Genomic DNA, 26,698 nt, shown 5'->3' with positions numbered 1-26,698 from the left:
GAACCAAATAAGCTGTTCTGACAAAAGCAAAGATGTCCCATTTCTAACCATGCTGAACAAACACATTTGGATTATTATTCAGAAGCACTTACTCCAAAGTAAGAGGCAAAAAAAGGCATCAAATAGCAAACTGGTGTCTTAGATCAGTTGTTTGGAAATTTAAAATTTTTGCTTAAGGTCTCCCCGCCTCCCCCTTCATTCCTGTATGCTCTTCTCAGTTCTACCAAGAAACTAAAGTACCAAAACATCCCTAGAAAGCCATTCCAATAGGATGTATATCCATCCTGAGGAAGCGAGTTCTGAAAGTCACATTTGGAAGCTGCCTATGTTCATATTAACACCTATTAAAACAGATACAGGAGGTTCCTTAAAGTTTGACTAGGGATCTCAGGTTTTGGATACTTATCCAAGCTGGAAAAGCAAGCATCCAAGCTTCATCTATTTCTAGTCTATTTTCTCACTAACATCTTTTAAATCTCTTTATTAAATTCTAATGCCTTTGTCCCAAGCTCACCAATTGCTTAAATAGAGTTAAAAACTGTAGCATGGCTTTCTAATATCAGTTTCCACTGTAAACATCATAGCATTTAGATATACTGTAATTATTAGATAATTTTGTATCTAATTGCTCTCATAACATTACAAAATAATAAACTGTGACCTAGAACATTCTATACTTAGAGACATATTTATTTTAAAACATTGCAATTCAGGCAGCAGGAGACAAGTTTAAAAGGAGTCTTTTTGTAACACGGCTCTAGATCTTTTAGTACAACCTTGCTCCTAGTATTTTCCATCACTCTATATCAATCATATTCTTTATACAGAATATAAAAAAAATGACAAGAGTTATGATTAATTTGCAATTAACTCTTGACTTCTTGAGCTGAAATGTGACAAGAAGAAATGGCTATTATTGAAGTTGAAATAAGTTGTATTCGGGACAACCCCCTCCCTGCCCATCCAGCTTCAGTGACAATTCTGTAAGGATTCCAGGATTATCGCCGTGATTATGAGCCTTCAGCTCCCTTCCTCAAGGCATTTGGAGACACAGGATCCATGTTAGCAGCCTATTAGCCATGTCCTGACAACCTGTAATTCCCTCCAACAACAACAACTCCTCGATCTTCCCCTTTCCTTTTCCCTGCCTCCAAGTTAAGGCTCGGGCCTTGCATGGCAGGATTTCATCCTGATTGTGTAAATCCTGTGCACTGATGCCCAAGTCAAAATGGGTTCAAATGAAAGGTTTTATACTGACACTAACAAAACTTGGCTTCCTAAAGACAGACATTGAAGCTTGAAGGACTTAAAAACATTAAAGTCCTTCAAGAAAGAAGCACCAAAAGTGCCTAGCCTGCCAGTAATGCTGAGCAACCCCTGTTCTCATGGAAATCCTGGGCAGATAACTGTAGCATAACTCAGCATCTTAACTTTGATATGGATTCCATCTACTTAATTTTAGCCACACAAATTTTGAAACCTTTGTCTTCATTCCATAAATGGCCAGGGGAAGGCGAGGGGAAGAGCTGAGCTCCTTGTATTGTGAGATACCATTTTTTTCACATCTCCAAGAAATCTATTTCATGAAGGTCATAGGAAAGAACCTCTAAACTACTTATCACGGCTATTCTTTGTTTTATTTTCATTCTTCCTTCTCCTTTCCCCTACTCTGTATTTAAACGAGTTTTGTAATGTCCCTCCTGAAGCCTGACAAAGGTGACAGCACAGTGCTCCGCCTCGCTAACTAGGGTCTACCGTTCAGAGAGTCGGCACAGAGCTCCGGCTACATAAGCTATGTATTTCTTTACACTCGTTTTCATCCAGAAGACGTTACCAAGCTTCCAGTGCACAGAGTTCCATGATACCACATCACTAAATAAAATTCAGACAGAGATGGACGGCCAGTTGTCTTTTGCCAGTCCATAAATGTTTTCTACGACTAGAGTTCTGATTGCTGGTATGCAGTAAAGTAGGCCACCCTTATTATACAATAATTCTTTTGATAGAAGATGGTAATTTCCAGTGCTCCTACTCTTTGTTTAAGGCTTTATAAGCACAATCACTCACTTGCAAAAATACAAATGATCACAAAAACTGTGCTCGTAATGTGTATTAACTGGTTGCTATTGCTGGCTATTACCCTTGTTTAAGAATATATGCTAATTTAAGCATTCAAAATAGGGATCCAACACCATCAGACTGCTGTTGTCAGACTACTCAGATAAAAAGCCTTTCTTAGCCTGCTTTGTTATAAGCTACTTCCCTAGAACATGCATGTCACGTTAGCGCAACAAACGGGGGCTCAGAAGAGCAGTACTGGTTTGATCCTGTCCCACTGAAGTGCACAGGAGCTGCGATTTCAACAGCACAATACTACTGCTTTACAGTCTTTATTTYAGAGCTGGACAAAAATACTGCACGATTTCCAAGCACTGCAATTATTGACAGTGAGTAAAAAGCCACGTCTTGCTACAGTGGTGGTGTTTGAGAAACAGCTTGTGGGACGCTGCTGGGCAGGCRGGACTGGGGCTGGGCAATTGCACAGCATTCGTCTTTCCTGAAGGCTGCAGGATGGCGGGAGGTCAGCAGCTGGTTTGCTGGCCCCTCGGCAGTGTGGAAGGCTACACCCTGATTGTCTTCCTCACCATCCAAACAAGCTGTTGCCATGGGCCTATCATAGGTACTGAAAAAAATCAGCCGAGTCTTGCTGTAGTGTGGTATTGTATTTTTTGCTAGCTAATTATGATTTATTCTGCACCTTCTGAACTATGTGTACTGAACAGCACTCCTCACTGATTTAACTTTTGTTTCTCCCTCTTCCTTTTTCACTCCTGTAATCAAACATCTCTTGCCATGTCTATTTTGAAGCAAGCCAAAGGTGACAACACAGTACTTCCCTTTAAAATCTACATCTCTTGGGGCAAGTATGATACTGATGTCAAGTTCCAGYTTAATGAAAGGGGAGAGGCTTAATGAGAGGGGAGGGCTTTCCGACACGCGGCTCTGCAGACACAAAAACAGACCAAAACTTTTCTCAGACCACAAGGTGGAGCAGTAGATCCTTAGAACCTGATCATTAATGCAAAKGCAATGTACTGCATTTATAGAAACAAATGACTGGAGAACCTAATAAGGTGGCTCATGGCTTTCAAATACAGAGCTGCCCAGTAACAGCAGTGATCGTTCCCAAGCAGACTCTTCTTGGATTTCCTGATTCATTTCATTTATTAATAAATTCTAGGAACGGCAGCTTTCAGTGATGCCTAATTCACATCAAGGAGGTGGCTTCTCAGCATTTCCACAGTGATAGCAAGGAAACACCACACAGATAACAAGATGTTACCCCATGAACTCACTCTCTTTTGAATGAGTGCAACATTAAAATGGAGATACTGTCTCTTCCCTCCAAAGAATGATACAGGAAGAAGTACTTCTTCAAAGACTTTATATTTAGGAGGTCAGTTGTTGCAGTCCCCTTACCCCCTCAAAAGATTTAGCTTTGGAAAACAGGCAAGCTCCACGCAGACTTTCATCACCATTCTAGAATAAAGAGCCATATCTCTCTATTTGCTTTTTGTGTTAAAGTAACACGCCTTCCAGCATGCCTCAGCATGCTGCCTTCATTGCAGAAACATCATTATTTCAAAACACCACAAAGTGAAAAGAGTTCAGCGAGCAAGAATAGCTAACTGTATCAGAATAACTATGATATTAAAAAGTTCAGGTCAAGTGTTATCGAAACCTCAAGATCACAGGTTAGGAGCCATTCAAAAGCATCTTTGTTACATGAGTCTTCCTCAGTACGTAGCGCTATCTGGCCACTGATGCCCAACGAGCCTGATGCTAAAGAAAGCTCAAAAGCTCTTGTGCCCCCAAATGAGGAGTGATTAGTGATGGGATTGTTGCAGAAATACCTGCATACGGGCATCTTATAAATAAGATTTATCGCAAAACTAAGGAAGAGCTTGTGCTCTGGAGTGCTTTTGTCTCTTCCCTAAAGAGCAATGCAGATGTGTCAATGAGATCATGAGGCAGGTGTTGGCAAGAACAGAGACACTCCAGGATTTTGTTTTGGGGAAGAGTTTGATCATTTGTTCCTTTTCTGCAGTTTGTTTCTCATTTGTGTACAACTCTACAGCTTTAGTTAAAATCAATAGATGCATAAACCACAAGGGAGAAATCCTGACCCAGCAGAAGTCAATGGGTGTTTTTTTTCCATTGACGTCACCAGAGCCAGAATTTCAACCCAAATAACAGACGTGGCCTCTCTTAAGGACTTTTAAGTAGACAGAATTTCCAGACTCAGAGTTATGTGAGTAGAGCAACAGAGGAAAGGAACAGAAAAGCATTCAGACTAAACTGATATAGAAGACTTCCACTGACTAATAGCTGATCTTCACACAGTGCAATAACTCGGGACTTTACCTAATAAGCAGAATGTCAGGACTTACATAGATGATGGCCATTAGTACACAACATGAATTTACTCCATGAGAATTAGACTATGACCTGCGCACTCTCCTACACAGGGTTCAAGCAACAAAAAATATTATTTTAAGAAGTGCTTTTTGCTCTCACAGTTTCATAGAGAAAAATGGTTGGGTAAGAATCTCCTTCTCGCTCTCAAGGCTAAAGAGAAAAACTGGGAAAAGATAAAGCAAGTACAAGACTCTAAAAGCCAAAAGGCAAATAAAAGGATTGGATTAGAGGTTCTTATATTTTAAGCCACTTTAAATTATTCTGGGGCCTGATGCATTTAATTTTTTTGAACTTTTAGATTGCCAAGTGTATTTTGGAGTGCCGAGGAATACAGCTGGCATAAGCACAAGTCTCTCTTTCCCTTCCTTCATTTTTTCCTAAAAGAAAGTGACAGAAAACAGTTACCAGGTTATTCCTAAATTACAGTTTAATCCTTCACTGACTTATATTGAGTCTGATGATAAAATCACTGTCTCTAACCTTAAATTAACAGATTTRGACATCTTCAAGTTTACCTACATTTTTTCCTCCTAAATTTTTTTTCACAGGGATAAGGTATTATGTGATTAAAACCTGTTCAGAAATATAAAAAGAATAAGCTGTGTGATGTTTTAAAAACACCAGGCTCACCCACACTGATGTATCTTAAGGTCTGTGTAATCAGTAAACAAAATTTCCCCACAACCTGACCTAGCAAAAGCTTGCACTGGGATGAAACAAGAAGAATTTTGCTTCAAACCTTTAACAGGCCTCTGTTTCATCTTAGCAATGAGCTCTTATAGGCCCTGAGGTCATTTTCACATTCTTCTATGGCATTTCAAGCAAGGAGGCCCCAGACAGGATGGCAGCGATAGAGTATGTACTGGACACACTGGACTGGGGAAAATTTACTTTGTTGCTTGCAGCCTATTAGGAAAATAGTCCATTAAATAAGGAAAAACATAAAGCTTAGGTTTCAAACTTGAATAAAAATTTGTGTCTGATTAATTCCCACAGAACAGGGAGAGCAGTGGGACAAAAAGCGTGAAGAAAGGATGTGGCTAGTCACTATAGCCAGACTGTTGCAGCAAGATTGTGGTTGGAGGCTGGTTTAGGTGAGACCCAGTTTACCCTTTGTAGCAAGGGAGCATCAGGAGAACTAGCTCCGACCATGCTTCTGTTGCAGGGCATTACTGAAAAGCTTTGCTTTGCGCCCACACTGCCTAATTTCTCAGAGACCCCACTTGATGGCTGTGCATTGCATCCAGAATATTACCAGTACTACCCTAGTCCAAATTACAAACAGGATTTTTCCAAATGGAAAGGGTTTCTGTCAAAAATGTTGGGACAATCTTTCTGCAATTCTTGTGCTCAGCAGTGCTAATAGAAGGGTACCAGGTAAAGAAACAACAGCCATTTGGAAACCATCCTCATTCAGCCCGTTAAAATTTCAGCACGATCTGATAAGGACTATAATCTTTGACACTTAATAGAGGGCAGGGTTTTTGCATTGCTCTAGGCAACTGTGCAGTAGCAGCCATCACTGTAATGGTAAATTTGCCAAAATAGTTGCTAACAGAATCACACACAGCCATGAAAGTTGTCTTGTGTAAATAAGAAAGTATTACTTATGGTTAGATAACCTACTTAATTTCAAAATCTCTATATGTAAAATACATGTGTACTCTGCAGTATATATAGCATGTTTAAGAAATATAGGTGCACCAGAAAACTGTAGATAAAGAATATTTCTCAGTAGTGTTGACAGAAAACATAGGTGGGCTTTAATAAAACACGGGGAATGATTTTAAACTGTATGCATCTGTGTTTGCCTTCTACTCTAAAGCCCTGTACAAATATGCACTATATTTAGTTTACAGTATGGTTAGTCTGCTTCCTGTACTGGAAGTAGAAAGAGCATCAGTCCTGAAGGCTTCATTTATAACCACTACAGTAAAGCTGCATTTTGATCTATGAGAATTCTTACAGATAAGAACTTAAAACTGTCTTATACTTCTGCAATAAAACATATCCCTTTACTGACAGCAAGAATTTAGAGGATTGTGTTGTACAGCAGTTTGTAAAGATTAAGATAGTCCAGAAAGTATTAGAGTATTTCAAATAAATCTCTAATAAAGCCTGGAAGGAAAAGGAATGTTTTGCTTTGGTCATTGAGTCCAAAAATTGAACTTACAACTTAAAATGGGATTAATCACTAAATAGTAAGGCAAGTTTTAAGTGTACCTCAGGATGTTTATACTTGATTCTTCTCTAGCAGAATTTCGAAGCATTTACCTCCTATTGGTGTGTGTATTAATCCTCTTGAAAGCTGCCTGGCACTTGTCTAGAGCTGATTTAAGACGTCTTAAGCACTTTGTTTCATCTTGGCACAGTTATGAATCTCATGCTGCCTAAAACGGGGACTGCGTCCTCTCCAGAGGGTGCTTGACTTTGGGGCTGCTTTTTGTTTTGACAGCTAAAGACAACCTGAAAAAGAAAAGCAGTCTTTAAATGAGACACCCTCTGTTTGAGGTTGTGCTGTGAACCAGAACCTGTACTCAAGGCATTTGTGCTGCCTTGTCTCGCTGCGCGCGCTAGCTCCTGTGCATCTAACTAGCTCTGCTGGGGCAGTCCTGCCAGCTCGCTTTAGGCCCCCAGCGCGGGTGCTGTAAGCAGGAGGCGAGTAGCCCCGTGCACCAACACACAATGGAGAGCAAGTGCTGCCACGAGGGCAATGCTGAGAACATTAATTGGGTCCTGGCTCCAGGCTAGGGACACCAAAGCAAGGATTCACCGTGCCCAAATGAGGGGTGAAATGCAGAGGATTCATCCCAAGCTCTTTTCTAGTAAAGGGGGAGAACATCTCAGGGATATAATTCAGCATACCTAAAACAGCTCGAAGTAGGTGCATAACTTACGTGGATACTAAAAGTGCCCACATAACTCTTCAACCTGCCAACATGTGAACCTGCTATACCAAGAAATACCTCTGAATAAGGAGGGAATTTTAGACAGAAAAGCAAGAATCACCATTACACTATAATTCAGTAGTTCAGTTTACTCAGTCTGCTTAGATTAAGAAAAGAAAGCTGAAACACTTGATAGCAGTGCTTAAGCATCTTCACAGGYGGGAAGCAGCAAGTATTACAGGGCTTCTTAATTCAGCAGGGAAAGCATAGYAAGAATCAAATGTCAGATATATTTGAAATATGGTATCTTTTATTTATTTATTTTAACACTGAGGGGTATTAACCAATGGAATAAACTACCAAAGCAAGCAAAGGATTCTCCTGGTATCATCAAATCAGGACTATGTCTTTCTGGCTGAAATGCTGTGGTTTAAGTTATATAGGAAGTCAGAGCAGAGTATCTAAACAGTCCCTTCCAGCACCAAAATCAGATGGATACATGAACAGCGAAAACATTTATTCTAGGTTACAGCTGAGCAATACAAAACAAAAATGAACATACAGGTTCTCTGAGAAGGAGAGAGGGAAAGAGAGAGAAAATTATGACTACCAGTCCGTACCTTAACCAAAGTAAAGCTGTAGTTGCCAACATCTCCCTGGCACCAAGCAGGGACTTCTCTACATTAAAAGAGACAGCTAAAGGTGATGAACTATTGCTGCCTTTCGCGTACATGGCTATATTCTGTACAGCACAAAATTTTTCAGCACATCACATTTCAAGGAAAACCTATCACATGAGGTTATGTTAGGGATTTTCCAGTGCTGGAATCCAGCAAAACTACTTGTTTTGATCTACAAGCTCATAGCAAGTAGCTTCTGATGTTTTCACTCAAAAGTATTTTTTAGCCAAGGATATTCTACCTCTGATAAATCAAGGTACACTTTGACAAACACTGATTTTATGCATCTCAAGTTCAGCCTACAGCTTTCATGGGTGGTTTTGTTCATTTGATTCATTTGCAGGKGAATATATACTTGTGTCGCCCCTAGTGATTGCAAAGCTGGAGGAAGACTACCAACAAAGGCACAGTCTTACTAATAAAATGATGCAATGGTATTTTTCCTCTTAATTTAACACCTCTTCAGCTCCCAKCCCTGTCTGTTGTGAAGCTGCAGCCTCCTCTATCTGAGCATCCACTCTGTGACCCCGCAGTTCAGCACTGTGCCCTTCCCTTCTGAAGGGCTTGGGAAGGAGAAAGTTTGCTATTTTTTCCTCAACTGTGTCAGCTTCCCTAGGAGAGGGCACTACCTCTCCTCTCAAACCCTGCCTTATTGAACATTAGCAATAGGGATTTCACAAATCACATAAAAGMAGCAGTCTACAGGCTGGCTCCACATTCCTGTTCACTTACTGTCTGTCTCTTACTTCTTGTTTAAACTGGCCACGTTGTTAAAAAAGAAAAAAGCACAGCATCAACAACATGGATTTGGGCAGGAATGTTAGCAGCTCGACCTTCACATTGTTACAAACTATCAAACTGTCAAAACTCACCTCCATCCCAATTCATTTATTTAGGAGCAAAGAGGCCAACTACAATACCAACTCAGCCATAAGGAGGTATAACGTAAAAACAAATGCTATTACTGCAGCCTTGCAAAGCAGATTTTTGACCTTCTACACTCTCAGCAGAAGAYGGGGATGGCTTAATTCATTTCCTAAGCAAGCAGCAGCGAGCGTGCTGTGAAGGTGGGCAGCAGGAATCTGTGGTCTATGTCACACAGGAGGTCACATCAGAGTATCAAACAGTCGCTTCTGCCATCAACACCAGACAGATCCATGAATGGTGAAAACATTCATTTTAGTTCACAACTGAGTGAGACAAAACAAACAAAAACGAACAAACAGGTTCAGAGGCCCAAAGCCTCAGCTCGCTCCCATGCTACCGTTGCCCCACTGGCCATCTCAGATCAACTGACTTACAGTTTCTCAAGCCCATCATGCTTTTGCTTTATTTAGTCTTCAGTTTCCCATCAAATGACATGGGCCTAGGTTCAGTTCTTGTCTGTTCCTGTGATTATCTTTAAACTATGCACGATTGTAAAGTGTGATCTTTTCATTAATTTATGTAAATAGGACCTTAACCAATGACTTGGGCGCTATTTATGAATGAATCATGCTGCTTTGAGTGGCTGGGTATATTTAACTCTAATTTGTTCAAAATAGCTACTAATGGGTTTCTTTAACTCATTACTCTTGTAACAAAAAGCAAAAGAGATGATAGGGTTTGTATGCAAGAGTTCAGGTAACCCCTTCTGGTACGACCCACTGCCCAGTTTATAAGTGAACTGCACTCAAGGCACTTCAAGTGATTTCAAGGCAGCAGCAGGTTAACAACTCAAGACAAAAAATGCAGGCTTGAGTTGACATCAGCCCATGAACAGCACTGAACCACTTCTGGGAACTATTTGTTTTCACTTTCTTTTGAGTGAAAGGAACTCTAAAAAAAAAAAAATCCTGGAATCCTGGAAAAACTGAAGGCTCTGAGCTTAAACTGAGAGTAGAAATATAAATAGGTTCAAATCTAGCAACAGGTTATTAGAAGGATTAGCTAAATATAAGGGCCTCAAAAGAAATATGTCACTCATGATGGTACAGCACCACGGGTTTTATGGTTCAGAAATATTTTCCATAAAAAAGGTTGCATACTTGGAAGATCRTATTGCAAACTTGGGAGAATTTATATATGCAAAGAGCTGCTCAAGTTTTTATAGTATGTCGCGCAATCCATTTTGCAGAATGTTATTTTTGACTACTATAATCTACTGCTGGCTGGGCTCAACATCATCATACAGGTGCCGCTAAAGTCATCCTCTTGGCTTTGACATTGCAGCTACATCCTGCTCCTTTTGCATCTCTGACTTCCCTTTTGCTGTACCATGCAAACCCTTATTGCTTTTACTCTACAGTCAGCGAAGACTTAGGTCTACCCTGCCTCCCCTTGTTGGCAGGACTCAGCGGCCGCCTCTCTGTGCTGCCCTACCTCTGGTGATCTTGCACAACTGAGATTTCAAGATCTCTGCGGCAGAAACTTCCTTTTTTATTCGTAAGAGTGTGCACGCACAGATTACAGTTTCCACACATTTTCCTCATTGTCCAAGCAAACATATTTCATTCTGTCAACTGTTTGCTGATACTGTTTCAAGTACTATTTATTCACAGTTTGAAAAAAAATAAGCAATGTTGATCAGATACAGAGATCAGCTTGTATTTCAATTCGCCAGTTGGAAGATCATTGTTTTTAAACTCATTTCCGGCACAAATACTGGAAACACTCCTATCTGAAAATATACCACAATATTTGCTCACAGTTTGTTATTTTAGCAGACATCCTTGCCAGTTAGCATTTTGACCAGAATATTCAGGGAAACAAAAGCAGAAGGCTAATAATGGACCAGGATGAATTGTTCAAAAATGTTTCAGCTACCTCTGTCCTGGCCTGCTTCTCATATCTGCATGAACAAATCCTTTTTGGATCATGATAGCTGTTTAAATGACACTTTTTCAATCATTAGTAAGTCGGTGGTTCTTTCTCCCTGGTATTTAAAAGGACAATGAGTCCTTCTTTTAGGATGAAGAGAGGTATTTAGAGCTGTTTTCCTCTCTGCTTCCCCCACCCAAGGACACTGTGAATGTTGAAGAACAGAGGGAAGAGACAAACTCTTTGAGTGGATTTTGTTATACCAAAATTAAAAGGTTTTTTTGGCACTGAACAGGGATGCAAACCCTTCCTTACATTTTGTCCTGCATTAAAACAATTGTTTTTTTTAAAAAAACTTCTGTGGGAAATTCAGCTTGAAGTTTCACACAGATGGTTGTTGTGGAAATGGAGGGTTTGACCTCATCTAGTTTTACATGAGAGGTATGGCGCTCTCAAATTCATGTAGACACTGGTACATCTTAAGGGTTTGTGTATATATATATAAGGGTGTGCGTGTGCGTATATACATATATGTGTATGTATATGGATTTCATGAAATCTGTTAATGGAAATAGCAATTTGCAATAGTCCACAAGCGGCCAGCCTATGGCTTTTGAGCTGCATGTGACTCAGTAGCAGGTCAAAGTACGGCTCTTATGCCAGGGCTGTATCATGGTTGCTAACTACTCTAGTTTTCAGCTGTGAGGGGAAATAAGGAGCAATTAGGGATTGCTGAGATCAGTGCTGCCTTGTGAGACCAGYCGCATCCCAGCACACGAAGGGGCATGGAAGCCCCTCGAGCGCTCCCAGGGGATGACTGCCAGCGTGGTAATCCCACAGGCTGCCATCCCTCAGCTTGGAGGTAGCAAGATCTTGGCAAGCTACTTTTCTGGTTTGAAGTGTTAGCCAGACCACGTGCCACCTAGGAGTCCAGCTGGCTGGTCTGTATGAACCTGACTGGCCCTTTGGCCTCATGCAGTTAAAGCACAGCACTTTCTATAGCCAGTGGCACCAAAGGGAGTGACATACTTGGCATCATGTCACCCTTCCTAACATGTTTCAACTTTGTAGACCAGGTAGGCATTAATAGCGAGGTTATTCTTTCATAGAAATCTGGAACGATGCTTAAATTCACACCAATAGACATCTAGCAAGAGGCCTGCGAGGATGCCAGTCAGTTTTCTCCCTTGCCCACAGGTCATTAGAAACGCGCACACACACAGAGGACAGTATCAGGTCTCCTTCCCAAACACCACCTACGGTCCAGAAGATAATGCACACAGCAGCCCTATGATAGAGCCTCTGTGCAATCAGAGTGAGGTTGATCATGTGTCACACACATGTTGTTTATAAACATTTGCACCCATTCTAGTTTGTAGTAATTTGGATACTTTGACCATCACCGTATTTTCCTCGGAAGTGCCCATGATCTCAGAAAGGGTTCAGGGAACACCATGAAGTAGCTGTGTTGGTATAGATCAGGAAAAGTGTACTAAACCTTCTCTGTAAGTCTCAGACTAGGTTTAACACATTCCTCTTATTATTTCTGTTTGATTCTGATTATCAGCTACAAAGACAAGAGGAAATATCAAAATATTGACAAAATACCAGACTTTTTGTTATTTTTTAATCTAATCAGAAGCTGGTGAACAAGAAATTGCCAGAAGTTTCCAAAACATTTCTGAGACAGCTTACTGTGAATAAGCACCTTTACTTTGATATTCATCTGGACGTTAAAACACCTCACTCTCCATCTTACAGTTACCTGAAAGAAAACCCCAGCTGTGAAACTCTGCCACACTGTAACTAGTCTTTGACGAAAAGTACACTGCACCTTATTAATCTCTCATGGGGGAAAAAAAAGGAAAAAATTTCCTGTAACTAAAGCCTGAAATGATTTGCAGCCAAATATGCATGCTTGCTTAAGCATCATTTAAGTACAGTACACTTCACAGTTCATCAAGGTATTAGTCACACTTAGAAAACACATAATTTAAACTACAATTTCAAATTCACTACACATGTCCAGGATTAATTTTCTCAAATACAAATTTCCCTATTTAATTTGTGGCATCATGGTCTCTTGACATTAAARTTAATCAAAGAGCTCTCTGTGCAATCTCCAACAAATACCTCCCAAATATACCACGCTAGGTGTGTGAGTCAGCTCCACACACTGTAATACTATCCAAGCGAGACAAGTATGGCAATTGAAAGGCTGTCGTGTACAAGATCTATGAAAGTAAACCCACCTGAAATGGTATTTTTAGATACTGGATATAGTGGAAACAATATGCACTCTTCCAGATTGCATTAGCTGAGTATTACTGGGTATTGAGTATTTGTTGAAATACAAGTATTTTTTCATGTACAATATTCAAACACAGGACAGTTCAAACAGCACAATCACAGAAGAGGGCTTATGAATTAGACCGAAACATTACTAAAACATACATCATTTGCTCTGTAGTTGTTCCTGTGACTGCAGGTTGCATTCACAGTACACATCATCTAAATAGCATGAAAAAGACTCTTCCCCCCAAAATGATACAGCCAATATAATTCAGCTTGTATTTTCAAACCTCAAACATTTTCAAACCTCTAAACTRTTCTTTGTTTCTGTTGATATACCTTGTCTCTCTGATTCATTGYAAGATGTCAGTTTTCCAGTGTCTAAACTTCTGACTGAATGCAGGATACATGGGCCCTGTCATTACGCTACATTACATTACCCTTAGAACTAGATTTGTGGTCTGACTAAGAAAACAGTCTACTTTTCCATTCCTATTCTCCAGCGTGTACACAAAATTCCCTCTCGGAACAGTCATGCTCAACAGCTCACACTGGTGATATCTGTGAAAAGCAAACATGAAAGGTAAAGGAGTAACAACTCTTCAGTCTTAAAAACATGACAGTACTTTCACAAGTATTTTTAAAATATTCAGTTCATCCTACTTATTGGCATGTTTTAGACAGCTGCAGTCATGCTTTTAGATTTTATATTTTTAAGGACTCCATACACCTTCTGTAAGTTTACATGTTTAGAAACACAGTGCAAACTTAACATTTCCTTTTGCAAGGAAAGGTTTCAAATTCATAAACCAGTACAGCAGATTTTAAGGGTTTGTACAGTTTCCTACTACTGTGTGCTGTTGGGAGGAAGGGAAAGACAGCTGTTGCTGTTTATTTTTTTTCTTTTGCTGAACAATTTAACCATAGCTTTCACAATCCATTTTCTTTCTGATAGATAACTCCTAAGGAGACCAGTCAGACATCCTAGATATGTCGTTATTCTATCAATTCCTCAATTATCATGACAATCTACCTGTTTTTTATACTCACAAATTTTAAAAGAATCGAACTGTTCTGGACCAAGCAAGCTATGCAATAAAATAAGAACTACACTTAAAAGGTACCACAAAGCAGAWGATTGACAGAGTATCCATTTATTAAACACGACACCAGCTACGACTGTTTTATGAAATAGCCGTGCTGTTAGGGAAAGTCTTGTTTCTGTGACTCAGACCATATAATACAGCAAAAAAAAATTTCAGATAGGTTCTACATTAAATTATCCTTTCACTTTTCAATTGGCAACAATTTTTATGATAGTAGCACTGACAGCAGGATTTTTCCACCACTGACAATCTCTGTGGTAAGAACTTGAGCTGCGAATCCTTAAGCAAGTAAGATTAGGTATTTCAGGAGGCTGCAAGCGGCCCTGGGCTGTCCTGCTGCAATATAAAGGTGCTGTGGTGAAACCAGACCAAGCATCATACACACTCCACAGTCACACTGATGAGGATCACTGCATCAGAGAAGAGGGTTTTGTCTAACGTGCTTCATAAAAATAAGGGCAATTATTGTAGCAACAACCAAAATATAGAAGTCCAGTTCCCAAATGACTGAACAGAAGTCGGTTGTTTGCAAGCCAGAGGATTCCTGCAGGCACCCTACAGTGTGATTTAAAGTGCACTTACAGGAGCTTACACAGCCACTTTCTTTCTGTTACTGGCCTCAAGAGGTTAAATAATCCTCATTAAAAAGGGCCCATATTCCACTCCTTTCTCAACACACCATGCCAAAAGAAGCTTAACAGAATTTTGCATTATCCTGCTCCCTTTTAGCTCTGCAAGTGTGTTCTGCATTGCTTTCTGCCGTTAGGGATTAATTTCCAGGGACAGTTTTCCCCTTTGAAACAAAAAAGCAGAGGGGGAACATTAATGGGAAATAACAACCGTGCTCTACACCTTTGTTCGGGGATTCTGTTTTTGAGACCTTAAAAAAATACGGGAAAGGGACAAGAAAACATGGGTGGTTCTTTACGGAAATTTCCTTTCTAGTTCCCAAAGGCAGTGGCTTTGTCTCTAGTCAGTTAAAAGTGGAATGGTAGGGAAAGCTAAATGTAACCAAAATGTAGAATACGGTGTCTAATTATTCTGCTTCCAGGTGCTTTTCTTATTCCCTATATCCTCTTCCTCATCATTGCCGGAATGCCCCTGTTCTATATGGAGTTAGCGCTGGGGCAGTATAACCGCGAAGGGGCCGCCACAGTGTGGAAAATCTGCCCGGTTTTCAAAGGTAAGCGTCCATCCGCGCACYGCGCAGAGCTGGGAGGGGGCCGCGCGTCGGGACCACAAACACGGCAAAGGTCTCCCACGTCTCTCCGCACACAGCATGATATTTGCTGACCTTTTCCGCAACTCAAAGTTGGAAGCCTATTTGTTATCACAGGTGGAGCAGAAAATGGGAAAAGGCACAGAAATCATCTTCAGGGTTATCCCCGAGGAGCGCAGGGAGAGCAATGAATAGAAGGAGCAGTTCAGCCCCGTCCTCCCTGTCGCCCCATGCTGGGCAATGAGAGCAATTGGCTTTCTCTGGGCAGAAGRAGCCGTTGGCAATGCGAACATTCAAAAAGACCAAATTCCATGCAGCTCGTTCCAGTCCTCTCCCCCCCAGCAACTAACACAACTGCTGACTCCATTCAACTCATTCTGGGGAGCTTTTGTTGCAAAAGCCAATGCGCTACGGTGGTAAACCACTAAAATGGAGTTTGGAAGACTTTAGTTTGGCCCCATGACTGGTAACATCAAATAAATTGTCTGTGCTTTGGTACCTCAGTTTTCCTGCCTATGAAATGGGAGTAACAATTCTGACAGACTTTGCAAAGTGCTTTTCAAACCTAGCAATGAAAAGCGTTTATTAAAACCTGCATATTACCACCGCCATTGAGTATTTCCCACTAGGGTTAACTCTCCAGCGTCACTGACTAAAAGGCTGAGCAGCGTTGTCCCGAGCGCTGAGCTGCAATCGTTCTGCAACCCAGAGATCGCTGGGGTCAGGTGTTTGGGAGCACTGAGCAGAGCTCAAGGGATCCCCCGGGGAAAAGAAACTGCATTCTTTCTGAACACAAAACAAATATGTCTTAAGGAAGCTCAAGAATTTTCTTAAGAACTGTTCACCAGCAAAAAGTATGAGCTGCTCTACATTTATAACAGATTATATCTAAAACCTTAAGTGAAAGCCTTTTCAACCCAGAGCTATCTGAAGTGACTGAAATGAATACACCCGAGCTCAGCTGATTTACTAATTTTCTCAGCAGCTTAAAATTCAGATCACGTTCATCCCAAGACTGACAAAAGCTGAAGAGCTTAACAATAGCAATCCAAACTTGGCAGATCCGGTACTTGGATATAGGTTACACTGAGTAAATGTTAGACTTCTTTCTCAAAGTACAGCTTTCTTCTTTAAGGAGCCTAACACTGCAGAATAGGAAAGCTGCAGGGTTTTTCTTATCAGTCAAACCCGAAACTCACAGGAAAATTAGACATATATAAAAAAAACCTAACACATAAATAAGCAAGCTTAAAAAAAGTGCCTAAAAATTTGAAAATGAATCCACATAGATTTACCTAACCCTGCTATAATCCCCTCATGGGAGCCCAAATCCATCTCAGTGCCCAGGAACCGGCAGACCCTTGCTTCAACCAAATTTCCTGCTGGTATCAGTTAATACCTTTGGATGGCAAGGAGGATTTTGAAATCCTAACTGCAAAATTAGACTGTAAGGATCTCACAAAGTGTCTGAGCCAAATACCACTCAGCTCAGAAGTAGTCTATCTGTTGACTTCAGGATTGAAAGGAAGATGAGAAAGGAAAACAGAGCTTATTTCATGTATAGTCTTGTTGACATTCCAGCTGTGTTTTAAACTGACATTTTCAGGGTGGACTAAACATTCATTAACGTTGATTTTTAAATGTTCTTATTTTCTGGAATATATAATATCTGCAGCATAAGTTATTTGATTCTAACAAAGCATGAAACATTGAGTATTATTTGCATCTCAGCAGTAGTATAAACTCAACAACACTGTTAACAAGGTTTTGATCAAATCTTCTGATAAAACCTAAATATGTTTTACTGCTAAACTCTAGTAATGCTTTTGACATGTTTCTGGGTTAACTCAAATCTCTCACTTAAATGAAAAGTACACAGTCTACACTCAAATTTATAACAGCTTCTCTAAATGAACAGCACTATAGTACTAATTTTAGCTATGAGTATTATTGCTATGAACTCTAAGAACTCTGCTTCTAATGAGATGCTCTCATAATGCATGTGATTAAAAATATATCCTGTAACCTTTGCAACACAGTCTGTTTTCATCTCTGCATTTTCCAGGGTTTATTTTAGAGTGTGGGTGGTACAGCATTACATTAAAAAAAATGTTAGATCTAGAAACGAGAGAGAAAATTCATTTCTGAGCATTCTTATGATCTCAGAGGAGTGACATTTAAGATGCATTTGGTCTACTATTTTTGCATCTTTGATATTAAATATCATTGTCCTCCTGAACTGGAGGAGCTTCAGAAACACTTCTTTTAAACAAACAAAAAAAATCCAGTTTCAGTGCAATGCTTATTATTTGTACTTAATATTTTAACATTCATCCCCTTAGATGATTTTTTTCCTATTCTATTTATTGTAATGTATCGCTAGAGTTTGAATGTTAACGTACCAGACCCATTCGAGCAACAAGGATTTGAAGATACAGTTTCATCTTCCTTTTCACATTAGGGATGAGCAAACTGGCTTCTGTATTAAAAACCTCCTGAAGAGCAAAGAGTAACTGTGGTAGATGCAGCAGCCTGAACCACCGACTCCTTCCGAGTCAGCTTCTGCTCCTTATGTTCACTTGAAGCAAGGATGAACACACGAAGTGTGTGCTCTTCCCTGCTTTGCTGAGCGATTGTTAGGCCTCCAATGCAGTATCTACACCTAAACTGAAGAAAATTAGAATAAAGGTCTACACCTAAGTGTTGTGATACTGCACCGATGACAGTTACGAAAGAGCTCTGTAGTCTCTACCTGTTAAACATAATACAGATGCCTTTGGGGTGGGATTCAGAGAACAAAGCTGCCCACAGATTAAAGGGAGAATCATACCAGCTAAGGTAAAATAAGCTTCCCGAACAATTCTGACAACAAGCCTTTGGTGTGCTCTGGTATTAGCACCAAATCTCCCTCCCCAACTAGTGGAAACGTCCATTTTCACGGGAACGCTTTCTGCGGCTCTCGCTAGACAGACACTCCAAGCACGCCTCACCAGGCAAAAATGCCAAACACACGTTCAAGGCCAACAGAGTGAGCATTATAGTGGGATTCACCAAATACCATGCCCAGCATTTAAGATTTAGAGTAAAAGTTTGCCATGATTTCTATTGTGTAATCCTGGGGGAATAATGAAATGGTTTGGAGGTCCCAGGACAGTTTGGCCTCAAGCCTGATATTCACCAAGGTTTACTGGCACGCCCAAGGACCACCGAGGCTCTCAGTGGATCAGCACAGACTTCACGTCTCGTGCATATTTGCAGTTACAAACTGGCGGAGGCCAATGTGGAGAGTAACACCGAGAATGAAACACGAGATTGATGTCTATTCCAGACCAGCTCTGGGGGGATCATGAGGCACAGGGAAACCACCCCGAGCGTTGAGCTTTACTTTTCCGAGTAAAGTTGCCAAGGACTCTGGCATTATGAAATGAGTTTCACTCCTAACATGGGCTTGCAATCCTCTTCATTGGGGGGAAAAAAAAAAAAAAAAAAGGCAACAGAATTGGACAAGAGCAGAATTTTGTCATTGAACTGCTTAATTTCTGTTTGCTGGCAAACACAACTGGATTTGCTAAAAGCCAGTCTTCTCTCAAAACCATTAATGCAATTATTTGTTTTAAGGTCAAAGACACTGTGTGTGCATATGTGTATGTATACATCACAAGTTCTTTTTAGTCTGAAGATCTAAAATGAATTTGCAACTAATGCATGGCTTAATTTTTCTATATTACAGTGTTTGCATCTACTGTTGCATAAAAATGCAATGTATAATCTAGTTTTCCTTTGTCTCTAGGTGTAGGCTATGCAGTGATACTCATAGCTCTTTACGTGGGTTTCTACTACAACGTTATCATAGCTTGGTCTCTGTATTATCTGTTTTCATCATTCACATTTGAGCTCCCCTGGACGAACTGCGGCAACAGTTGGAATAGCCCAAACTGTACAGATCCCAAACTCTTCAATGCATCAGTGCTTGGCAATGGCACCAAGTACTCTAAGTACAAGCTCACTCCAGCTGCTGAATTTTATGAGTAAGTGTTGACTTGACTTTGCTATTTCTTCAAAATTCTATGTCTAAGAGTGTTTCCTCTGCAAGGTAAAATTGCTTAGCATCCAGCTTCTAAAACAAGCATCAGAACACTAAGATTAAAATGCAGTTGTACTGTTGATCTGTGCCTGTTTGTGACTAAGACTCTTGCCTCTGCAAGCTTCAGTTTCTCCAGTAAAAATGCAGTATTTGCCACTGAGCCACATGGAATTGGACACAAAAGACAAATCTTCCCTCACATTCCACTTTTGCTTGCGCCAGTTTTGCCAGAACAAGGATACACAGCAATATTATGAAAAAGACCATTGCATGCCTAACTGAGCTGACTAAGGTTTGAAAATAATCATTTCTTCAACAGATTTAGCCTGTTTCTCTGCCTGCAAAATATCTCAGAGCAGATTTCTGTTTGCTCAGCTGCTTCAGTAGTTCAATGAAGTGAGATGAAGCACTGAGCAGGGAGGAGCGCGCCACAGCTGTAAAAAGCTGGGCTTTTTCTAATTCCTGAGTGAAAGAGCATTCTGCAATACAGGCCAAGACAGGCAGAGGCAYGCTCAAATTAAACACTTCACATCAAAAGCAAAGAGGTATACAAATGAACAACTAAAGTACAAAACAAGGATATAAACCTGTATATGTAGTCACATTCTGGGTCCTCAGGGGAAAATGGGATTTGATTAGGATAGGGAAAGGAGGGTGGGCATCAGGCTAATTGAATCAGCTGTTAAATTCATCTGAATAATCGATTCATATTTTAGTGTTGGGAATGGAAGGATACCAGCTGAGCTGCGAATCCTGTCCCGCAGGAACAAAGGGACCGCTGCTACCCCAAAGAAGCCRGTGTGTGTGACACCACGCCTGGCTCAGGTCTGAGGGGTCCGTATGCAGAACTCGGAAACATTTGTGGCTGCTTTTTCTTCCTGAAGACAGCACACAAAGATCAACAGTGATACCACAACCTGTTGGTAGGGGTGTGGGTAAACAGTGCTCTGAAAACAATTAATAAGGGGTTTTTGAGTTCAGAGGAACTCACTGCCATGCCAGATAATGAATGACAGGCAGGAAATCTACTGCCCTTACAAAGAAACTATATGATGTGGTGATGACTTGAATGGAAGATTATTTATAGCAGAAGGATACTGTACATAGTCAGCTAAAGAACATGACTTCAGAGTGAACTATGAGAAATAATATTATTCAGCATCCTCAGATGAGGAACTGCAGTGCTACACAGCTTCCATATGAACAGCATTTAAAAAAGAAAAAAGTTATTTATAATTTGCTTGTGTTTAAGCCTTTTTAAAACAAAATGCAATCCCCATATTCTTGCTTTGCTCGTTAATGATTTAAAGTCATTCTATCCATTTGCCCATTACTTCATGCTTGGGGTACGATTTTGCATTTGTAGTGGGTGAAGTAAATATTCATCAATCTATTCAACACATTTTAATCTGAGTTAAGTTCCACTGATCTGCAGGGCAGAGCTCAACTCTGCTTGTACACTGAAACTTCAAATACTCAGGTCTTTCCTTACCACAAAAGGTATTCAAGGTGCAGTTTTTAAAAGGTACCTTAGTCAGCCAAGGAAAAAAAAAAAGGGACTTTGATTTTTGTTATGATTTGGTCCCTGAATTTTGGAGCAGTACTGAAATTCCTAGGCCCTGTAGTTATTAGCAACTAGATTATATTGCAAAAAGGGAAAGAATAACCACCCAGTGCAGTTCATGAGATCTGCTTCCCCAGCTGCAAAAATAGGGTATCTCAAGGGGCAGTCTGTTCACTATCCAGTATTTGGATTAGCTCACCAAGTCCAGCTGCAAAGCTCAGGTGTGGACCCAAACTTATGCAAAGTTTACATGTTTTCAGACCCAACCTAATAAACAGAACCCAATTCAGAAAATAGTATTTCTTCTCTTGCTTATAACAAATAACCTAACTCACTCCCACGATCTTTTTATAACAGGGAGAGCTGAATCTTCCAATTGTGACGTTTCGTATTGTGTGCAACAGGGTCAGGGAACAGGACTGACGACGTAATGTTAAATTTGCATCAGTATAGTGGGTTTGCAAAACAATGCATCATTTTTGGATGCAGTACATTGTTACTGGTTACCATCCCTCTGAAAACCTCTTCAAGGAAACTTTGAACACTGACAGTTCAGTTACATTAGTCTTTCTTGGGATTCCTTTATGACTGTTGGGTGTCCTTACACCATCTTGTGCTACCACTTGAACTACTGCTGAACTTCACCCGAGTGATCATGGAGAAATTACACCTAAGTCTTCCTGGTAGAGAGCCATTAGTCATTTTTTAAAACAAATCTTTACCAGAGGAAAACTGATAATAGCGTGCAGCAGGTCAGTCTACTGCTTACAGCCAGCAATCCTAAGCTTTAGACTGAATAACTGGTCCTTCCCTCAGTAAGACGAGATACAAGAGTCAGACTGCTGAAATAACATCATCATGAAGATGCTTGTTTCCAAGTTATTTGATCATGTTTACTTTCTCAAGATTTGTCCTGCTACCCAGTGTTGTGTTATACAAGCAGTAAAAGAAAATTACTTTTCAGGCAACAGATTTAATATGACAAATTTCAGATTTTGAGTTTTGATTAGTTATATAGAGAAAGGCAAATAGAGCAACTACTTTTACACCATAAAGAAATCATGACAAACGATGGCACTGTAAAACTTCAGTAGAAGCCTTGCCTCTGCACTTAGGCAATGATGTATGATGATCAAGGTTATTAAAACAGGGATCAAAAAACAGCAGTAGCATTGGTGCATATTGCAAAAATACCACGGAAAGGGAGTAGGCTTTATTATTTCARCAAAGCAGTAATTTTGTCAGTGGAGGTGAAAATAAGTTCCATTATTCTCCTCAGTACTAAAAAGGTATACAGAAGACCATCCAGTCTGGAGTATTTATGGCTATGTTTTCAGCCATAGTGACCAGCATAACAGGACTGTGCTGCTCTGTGTTGATGGGATGCACTGCAGCTTATGGAAAACTGCACGGAATGTGTTAAGGATGCCAAAAGCCCAAGCAAAGATTTATAGGTCTGCAGCATCACAACTTCACGGGAAGTGGTATAGCTTGAACATGGTTCTCTAGGCTGGGTATTGACATCAAGAACACATGAGAACTTTTGCCTTCTGGTGGGCAGGCTGAACTCTAAGGAGGGAGAACAGAAACACTAAATATCTATTTTGTTTTGGGAAAATAAGTGAAAAGAGATACCTCCAAAACAGGCCAGAGGCTGACTGCTGCTGTGGTTACACTGAAGAAAAAAAAAGAAACAGCTATCAGTCCTTTCCTCTTTGGGACAAGTCTCCTTCACACAAAGCTGCTCTGGACACTGATTTAGAGTAGGTGTTTTCCTTCATCGATGCAGCTGCCAGGGCTGACTCTCCAACTCGACCTCCGCCAGCACAGGGATAAACTGTAGGAATAGGTGAGAGTACTCTGACCTTTATTTTACCTAGTACTTCAAGGAAAGGTACCACTAAGTTCAACAGAAGCATAATGATTTTCACCACTGAGAGAGAGAGAGAGAGAGAGAGAGAGAGAGAGAGAGAGAGAGAGAGAGAGAGAGAAAGAGATGGGAAACCTTACTGAGAATGTAGGCCAAATCTTCCAGCTGTCCGGGGGGGGAAGCGGGGGAGTGGCAGCAGCAAAGAAATCTCTAAGCCTCTCAGACTTGGAAGAAATCACTTCAGACTGTAATTCCCATGCCAAGACACCGACAGAGGGACTCAGAAACATATTTGGCTGTTGGTTTAAAGCCTGAAGAGTTGGGCAATAATTTGAGTTGAAGTGTTTCTACACTATTCTAGAATTCTTCATTTTAATAAGTCTGGTTGCCGTCCTTCAGGCTCAATTCAGGCCAAGATCCCATTGACGTCAACGGGAGAGTTGCTCGCAACAGGAATACAGGAGAGTGGGCCCTCTACAATACTTCATTAGGGAGGGTTGAAATCAGTTATAAAATATTTATACACTGAAAAGTTAGCAAAGAAAGAACTCCAAAAGCTGATAGCAACTGGTGCTCTTCTTCTAGAAATAGTAAGTCATAAGAGAAATCCAGTTAGGAATCAAATGTGAATTCCACATTGCTCTGGAGACACGCAGTACTTCAATTACTTCCTAGGGGGTTGGAATTAACCACACAGAATGCAAATGACCTCCTAGTCATTCAATATATGTTAAAATGATTCACCAAAAAACACATTTTTGAGAAGAACAGAAATGCATCACTGGAAGAAAAGTTCCCATACCTATTCTATCATTCCTATTTAAATATTTCATCTGAATATGGACATAATTTATATTTGCTCTCTCAGGTCTTGTGCCTGGGAAGAGTTTGTTACCATCTTGCTTTCATTTAGGCTGACAATCAAAAATACCAATTTGGAGGAACAAAAGCACTATTCTTCTCATAACGCACTGTTCCTGTAAAAAGCATGATCTGCTCTATGAACAAATTCTGGCAACTTTTTAAACAAAATAGTTAGTGAAACTGTCAACAATGCACTGAGCTATAGCTACAGCTATTTTCTTCTCATAGCCCTCAGGGCTGTAATCCGTTCTTTCTGCCTAAGAAATAAAACACATTTTTACAGTGAAATTTTCATGCCAGATTCAGTAAAGGAAATTCACAGAATTCACAATTCAGTGAAGGCAAGACTGCCCAGATACAAGTAATTGTAAAAAAGCTGCCTAAGCCCATGGAATAAAGACAATGTTGAGTCACAGCAGTCTACATCTACCGTATTTATAAGCATGAATTTGAGAAGAGCGTGAAGCAACAATATTCTGCAAAAATCCTTGTCCTATAAAGCAAAAGTTACTTTTATGAACCAACAAGTTTCCGGTTTGGCATACAAGTCTTCATAGAAAATACCATCACAGACCAGACAAAGGGTCCACGTTGTTCAGTATCATGTCAAATGCAGCAATCTACACTGTGTGCTCCAAAGGACGACGCAGCAACTCTTCCTCATATAAACGACTGTGAAGCAACCTCTCCAAAAAGACAGAGCACTTTCAAAAGTAAGCATAAACAATTCTGCTTATAAGTAAAAACTAAATCAGACAACAAGGACTCATGAGAATGGATAGTCCTATATTCTACTGATGACATGTGGTAAGACAAGACACTAAGCTCATGTTAAAAATGACCAGCAGTTCTCCACTTTCCTGGACAAAAAGCTTCCATTGAATAGATCTCTTATCTGTAAGCTTCTTAAAGAGATTTCTTCATGCAACATCCTCACCCTGTATGCAAATATCAGAGTTCTGGTAAGCAATGAGAAAGTAATAACCTCTAGACTTACTCATCTTTTGAATCTTAATTGCAATGAAAGAGTTGCCAGATGTTTCTGCCAGGTTTAAGGTTAGGTAGCAGTCATCTGTTTAGCCTCCTAGGGATCATGCAAAGACTAACCATAATTGTAGCCAGGCTCTGTACCTTCAAACTGGAAAATCTACTAAAGTAACTGAAGAACTGCACTGAGTTCAGTGGGCTTAGAATCAGGTACATTAATAAATACTTTATTTGGGCAATCTACAGTCACATTATCCCACTGGAATAGCCATGAGCAGATGGCTTCAGATATGAAAAATATATTAATTGCACTGGCATATTTAGCAAATGTTTGGGTGCATCATTTATGACGCTGTGGTCTGGGACTTATACATGCGCATCCCTGGGCATTGTATGTTTACTTTTTGACTGTGCTGACTTCTTTRGAATTGGCCTAATACCACAGTAATCTTTCTCTTTTTTGACTGAGTGCACAAAAATCTCTGGTGCAAGTATTCATGTGCACAAAATAAAAACAGCTATTCCACATATATTTACATAGGCAGCTTCGAAATTTGTTTTCCATGTATGTTCACATCTTCACATTTGTTGACCATTTACTTACACAAAGAGAAAAGAAATTAAATGTGAGTACCGTGGAAGTGAATCCATACAAGTGTCTACAAATGTTCTCAGATTTTGGACAACTTTATGGAAATGATTCCTAAACCATAACAAGCCTTTGTGTAGCAAATCCAAAAGAGCAGAAGAACAACCACTTTGCCAACTTAAATTTCCAGAGGGTTTTTATGAGATATTGTAAATATCAGGAGAGGCACGTTACATGTTTACTGCACGCAATAGGCATGCTTTGTATTAACCTGTAGGAAGAGTTCAAACTGTTGAACTTTACATAGAGTCCTGTGTAGTTTGGTAGTGGTCTGAGGCTCTGAGCAACAATTACAGCAGCTGAGGTCAGTGCTGCAGCATCTACCCTAGGTTACCTTAGATTGAAATCTTGGCAATCAGAGGCAGAGCCTTTCTCTGTGGAACATCTCCACCTGCACATGCGGCTAAAGGCAAAGCCAGCAGACGTATCATGCATAATTAAACAACAAGCAACCATCTATTTGGACTCACTATTTGGACTCACCTGTCCTTCATCAAATGCTCTCTATGAGAGAGTACTGATGTCATGTCAGAGCTAGTGTTTCAGCAGTCCTCAGTTTGGGGTGCAAGGGCCTATTCCTATAGTTGACTTTCTCCTAGCAAATTTGTCTTTCGTGAGTTCAGTATTGGTTAGAGCAACTGAAGGGTCAAATTGTTTCCTTTCTATCTGCAAATCTCAAGATAGTGGCTGTAAAGGCAGATTTTGAAAACCTCTTTTTCAGAGTGCTGTGCAGACATTAATGTGCTGAAGGGAGGCACAAACAAGAAGGGACATCAGCACTATTAAATAAGAGAATTAAGCAGAGTAAAGACTTCAGTGAGAATCATTTCTGGATTATCCTGCTTCAAAAAGAAATAGTTTCATTCAGGTTAAATAATGATCTATTATATGTCAACCAGAGTGCCACTTGTAAATTATCTTTTGTTAGGTGATTCCCAAAATATAGCTTGAAGTCCATTATATAGCTCCATTATCCAACACAAGAGGGAGCTGAAATTCTTGAGAAACTAAAAAACCCAAAGGTGTTGGTGAAACACAATGCAGCGACATGTCCAGCACAGAGCTGGAGTGAATAGGTCCAGCTGAACACAAGCTGGCTCCTGCAGAGTCCCTGGGCTATTTCTGAAGCATGCTGCTCAGTGCTCCGGGTTGTGGGAGAGATATTTAGTGCATATTTTAGAGGTATTTAGCTCCAGAAGTATAGTGCTGAGACACTG

At 40.2% G+C, this 26,698-nt stretch overlaps 1 protein-coding gene across 1 annotated transcript in view; it reads left to right on the top strand.

Moving 5' to 3' along the window:
* The first annotated feature begins 15,300 nt into the window (after positions 1–15,300).
* The window catches only part of SLC6A2 (solute carrier family 6 member 2), a 49,433-nt gene continuing 38,035 nt past the window's right edge, over positions 15,301–26,698 (top strand). Inside the window, exons 1-2 of the mRNA XM_026068843.1 lie at positions 15,301–15,427; positions 19,254–19,491. Coding sequence (XP_025924628.1) covers positions 15,340–15,427; positions 19,254–19,491 — 326 coding nt within the window. The 5' untranslated portion in view covers positions 15,301–15,339. The remainder of the gene's footprint in view (positions 15,428–19,253; positions 19,492–26,698) is intronic.

Source organism: Apteryx rowi, unplaced genomic scaffold, assembly GCF_003343035.1.
Source record: "Apteryx rowi isolate R43461 unplaced genomic scaffold, aptRow1 scaffold_28, whole genome shotgun sequence".
NCBI classification, from domain to species: Eukaryota; Metazoa; Chordata; class Aves; order Apterygiformes; family Apterygidae; genus Apteryx; species Apteryx rowi.
The sequence above is the reverse complement of the archived record's forward strand: the minus strand, read 5'-3'. Positions and strand labels throughout refer to the sequence as shown.